The sequence below is a fragment of the Ciona intestinalis genome, chromosome 8, assembly GCF_000224145.3.
Source record: "Ciona intestinalis chromosome 8, KH, whole genome shotgun sequence".
NCBI lineage: Eukaryota > Metazoa > Chordata > Ascidiacea > Phlebobranchia > Cionidae > Ciona > Ciona intestinalis.
In genome coordinates, this window is record NC_020173.2 from 4,937,483 (window position 1) to 4,942,352 (window position 4,870).

General features: G+C 40.1%; 1 protein-coding gene across 2 annotated transcripts; it reads left to right on the forward strand.

Annotated features, from left to right (window-relative positions):
• Positions 1-187: 187 nt before the first annotated feature.
• On the forward strand, positions 188-4,864 carry LOC108949679 (hemicentin-1-like). 2 transcript variants are annotated; one of them, XM_018812764.2, is made up of 7 exons: positions 188-961; positions 1,247-2,516; positions 2,788-2,984; positions 3,274-3,748; positions 3,983-4,068; positions 4,134-4,278; positions 4,448-4,864. In XM_018812764.2, exons 2-7 carry the CDS (start codon positions 2,443-2,445, stop codon positions 4,596-4,598), a joined length of 1,128 nt encoding a protein of 375 aa, XP_018668309.1. In that variant the 5' UTR covers positions 188-961; positions 1,247-2,442; the 3' UTR covers positions 4,599-4,864. The 2 variants fall into 2 exon arrangements, with proteins under 2 accessions (XP_018668309.1, XP_026691172.1); XM_026835371.1 differs by lacking the exons at positions 188-961; positions 1,247-2,516 and having other exon boundaries at positions 2,700-2,984.
• The last annotated feature ends 6 nt before the right edge of the window (positions 4,865-4,870 follow it).

Consider the following 4,870-nt stretch of genomic DNA (forward strand, 5'->3'; position numbering starts at 1 on the left):
GATGGGACACCTTTAATACATAATATCCAAATAGCCTGATCGTGTTTTAAACAATTAACAACACTCTGTGGAAGACGTAAGGATACGGTTTTATAATTCATTGAATGTTCTTTGTTTACTACCAAATGGTAAGAGAAAACTAAACGAAAAGGTGTCCCATCTTCCCCCACCCTACTATACAAATTGTTATGTTGTACAAATATAAAGGAGAAAGTTTTTTTATTATTTCAATATGTCGGTCGCCGACTCAAGCTGAAAAGGGAAACAAAAGTCACACCGTAGCACCGTGACCCGTGGCTTTTGAAGTGTAAAAAATATCTAGTGTTGTATTTCGAAATCTCGTCACAACACAGATAGTGTTACTGGCTATGGAATTTGAGTCGGAGGTTTTTTATAATATTAAACATACATAACATCGAGCAGTCAAATCCGCTACAGGTTTCGAGGCTCTCGGTGTTTCAAACTGTAATCAGAAATGGCATTTGCAAACCGAAGACGAGGTAGAGACTGCAGTCATGAAGTGTGCTGCAAGTTGACAGTGATCTATGTCACAGGGCATGGATTCTCCATCAGCAAAATTTTGGCTAAGTACAGACCATGGGATGAGGTGGACAAACAGTTTATCAAATGGTTTCGTATTCCGTCGGAACAATATAAACGAATCGATAACGACAGTCCACTTTTCTCAACTTTGAAAACATTTACGGCATTCACAATATCAGCACTGCCGGTTTCCAAACAAGTGGTTTCAGAAATCCACCAAGAAGTTGCAACTGCAGTAAAGAAATGTGGTTGCAACGGAATCAACACAATAGTGATAGCGCATAGCCATGGGGCTAAATGCGTACAGGAGGCATTTCGCTCATTCACGGGAAATCCAGGGGAAATGAGGAATTTGTACAATAAAGTCAGTATTTTGACGTTCGGTGCGACATGCTTGATTGATAAGCAAATGGTAAAGGTACGTATGTTATGGCATGCGTAAAATGCCGACTTACTCATGCTAAACGTGCTATACAATACTTGTACAGAGGAATAAAGGATATACCGTTAGCACCTAAATCATATATTTCCTGATCGTGTTATAAACAATTAAAAACGCTTTTTATAGTCTAGGGGACTCAGTTGCTAATAATAGGAATATTTTTTGTTTACAACACATTGGGAATTTAAAAGAGATGGAAAATATGTCCCATCGTACCCTAATCTTCTGTAAAACGTTTGAAATAATTGCCTTTTCTTGCAGGTCACAAGAAATTTCTTCTTTGTAAACGACAACGTATTCAATATTTGCCACTGGCAGCAGATTTCAGAAGAAAGGTACAACATGGTGCAGCTTGGGCCTTTTGAAAGGGAAAATGAGATTAAGTTCTCCTGCACGTGCTGTAGGGTAGCACAGCCGTTGAGTGATAATACCGAAGTAAACGTAGAGGTTAATCTTGGAGGACGTACTAATGTTCGAAGCATGATTAATCTATACGATGCGGGTCTGGCACCAATATCCTACCACCGGGCATCAGCTGTTGATCCAGTACAACAAGACCCACAGCAGCCACAAGGCCAGGGCGGATACTTCGGCGGTCTTAAACCTATCGCCCACTACGCTGGGGAGTACATTGAGTGTAGAATGATGAAAAGACATATAGAAGATACTTTCAAACTGATACAAGGCTCCGGTTAAAAAGTGTAACTTGATCAGCGATCTTTTGTAAATAAGAAATTGACAGAATTGTTCCGACGAGCAAAAGTGTAAATTTATATTGTATTGTTGTGGTTCCTCCGTGAGTATAAAAGCTTACTGTTTAAAAAATCCCCAAAAATAGTCCGCCACAAGTAACATACATGGTAACTCGTAACCTGGCGCGAGGTGTATATGAAGCAGGACATCCGTGTTATAACGACTTTCGTTTTCCAGCCACGCGAGGATAAAACAAGTTACATCACTGTTGTACTTTACTCTTATCGCATTGATTATTTCTTAACCAGCAAAACACATTAATTTTCTGTGTCGGTATTGTGAGATGAATGACTGTATGCAATAACATTATCCTTTGTGCCAAAAGCCACATTAAAAGCTGTCGTTGTCTTTTTCCATATAAGTCCTTATCATGCCGCTCACGTACGAATAATTAATCTTTTAAGCCGTGAATAAATTCCTTGCCGGAAGAAAGCGCCTGAAAGTTCAAAACTGTTTTGACTAAATTCCAATAACGTATATCGCCATGTGTAGCACGATAACTCTTACGAACGCTAATGGCTGTCATTACGTCTGGACATACATTCGTTCCAACCTTAATTTTCATATCACGATGGATCGAAGACGATATTTCATGACGTCAGCAGAATTTGTTTCAAAACTATCATCACGACTTACAATGATATGACAATTTGTGTCACGGATTTAAAACGCAGTTTGAAATCGGCATAGATAGAAACTGCAGGATGAGATTTTGTGGTCGGTTATTCTTTCTAAGCGCAGTGCTGTGTATTGTACAACAGAATGGGACATTGGCGTGGTATGTATGAACATGTTTGCAGTTTACTTGCTTTCATATAGTAGAGTTGGGTAGATGGGATACTTTTAGCACACAATATCCAATTATCCTGGTCGTGTTTTAAACAATTAACAACGGTCTATGGGAGTCGTGAGGAAATAGTTTTATAATCCTTTGAATGTTCTTTGTTTACAACTAAATGGGACGAGAAAATGGAGATACAAAGTGTCCCATATTCCCCCATTCTACTGTATATAGTAAACGGGGATTCAAATAATACGTCGCAACATAGGTTTTGGCCAACCGGACCGTGTACGGATAGTACTTGCGTACTTTCCCAGTGGTCGGTATGGAGCAGTTGTACATTGACGTGTGGGTTTGGTTTGACTACACGAACAAGAAGCGTCAGCACAAGACAGAGTTGCACAGGTTCGCCTTGCAATGATAGAAGAACGGAGATTCAATCTTGTTATCCACGTTGTTGCCCAGGTTAGACAGTGCAAATGTAGCTATTATGAATGATTGAATGTAACTTGTTTATGCAAAGTAACGTACATGTTAACTCGTAAGCTGGCAAGTTTTATAATCGCAGCGCCATATTTATTACAACGCCCGAGTTATTTTTACCGATTTTACACTAAAATATGACTTTTTTACTGTAACGTACATGGTAACTCGTAAGCTGGCAAGTTTTATAATCGCAGCGCCAGATTTATTACAACGCCCGAGTTATTTTTACCGATTTTACAATAAAATACGACTTTTTTTACTGCGTTAGTGAATTGTCGATGGGAAAACTGGTTGACATGGTCGTCGTGTTCAACTTCGTGTGGTGGGGGTGTTCAGACCAGAGCAAGGAATTATGCGAGAGTGGCAAGTTGTGGTGGAACATGCGTCGGGGAAAGCGAAGAGACAAGAGCATGTAATACTGCATGCTGTCCAGTAGATTGTGTATGGGATTCATGGGCATCTTATGGTACATGTTCTGCTTCTTGTGGCGGAGGGAGGCAAGGAAGAGAACGAGTCATTCTAGTAAATGCTGCTTGTGGCGGAAGGCAATGCTCGGGTCCTGAAACAGAGTCACGAACTTGTAACGATTTAAACTGCCCGAGAAATTGCTTGTGGGAGATGTGGGAAGCTTGGGGAGATTGTAGTGTTACGTGTGGCGGTGGGGTGCAATATAGAAGAAGGCGAGTAAATTTACAAGCCATACATGGAGGTTCGGCATGCATGGGAAGCTCAGTAATGTCAAGGTAAGGTTATGTAGTATGGTGGTGTAAGATGGGATATCGGTAGAACATGAATTCCATATTACCTGAACGTGCTTTGAACAATTAACAACGTTTTTTTGAGTGGTGAAGCTTCGATTATATAATTCTCTGATATTCTTTGTTTATTCCTTAGTGGAGGGAGAAAAGAGAATAAAAACGTCCGACCCTTATAGTATATATACGGTTGTGTATAAAAATAACCTGACTATATTCTAGGTATTGCAATAGTGAGTGTTGTCCTGTGAATTGCCGATGGGGGTCGTGGAATAGTTGGAGTGACTGCTCAAAGTCTTGTGAGAATGGTAAGGAGTTTGGATTCCAATTCGTTTGACCTCTTGGTAAAAACATAAAACATTGTATTGCATAGGTACACGACAACGGACGAGAAATTTCGCGGTCGAGGGCGCATGTGGTGGTACTGCATGTATAGGAATGAATACATCAGTTGAGACGTGTAACCAAGTGTGCTGTCCTGTACACTGCGCGTGGAGTGATTGGACAAACTGGGAAAGGTAAAGAAAAAAATGCTAAACATTCGATGCAGTTACAAGAGAAAGACCAAAGTTTTTTGAAAAAAAAAGTTTCTAAATTTTATAAACTGGAATAGTTTTAAATAATTTTTTTTAAATATTTAGGATGTTTAGCTTGAAATATTTTTCCCTAACTGAATTGTTAAAACAGTTGCAGCAGACCGTGTGGAAACGGAACACAATCTCGGAGAAGAACAGAATCCATATCTTCACTGTGTAATGGGGACGTGTGTGCTGGGAAAGCAAACGACACGAGAATGTGTAATACACACTGCTGTCCTGGTATGAACAATACGGGTTAAAAATGATGGCTTCTATGTGACAGTTTTGTTTTATTATACGGATTTAATTAAGGCTTGTGGTTGCTACCCGTGGGGGCGTATGTGTACTTGGGTGGGTAAGACACTTAACATCTATTGCTCTAACCCAGTGGTTCCTAAGGAGTTTGTCGAAACTGTCAGCAATACATTAAAACCATTAAAAAGTACCAACCACCCACAAAGTTATATACGTGCTGGTAACTCGTCAGCGGGCACGAAATGAATACCCGTGTTATAACGACTGCCGTTGCCCG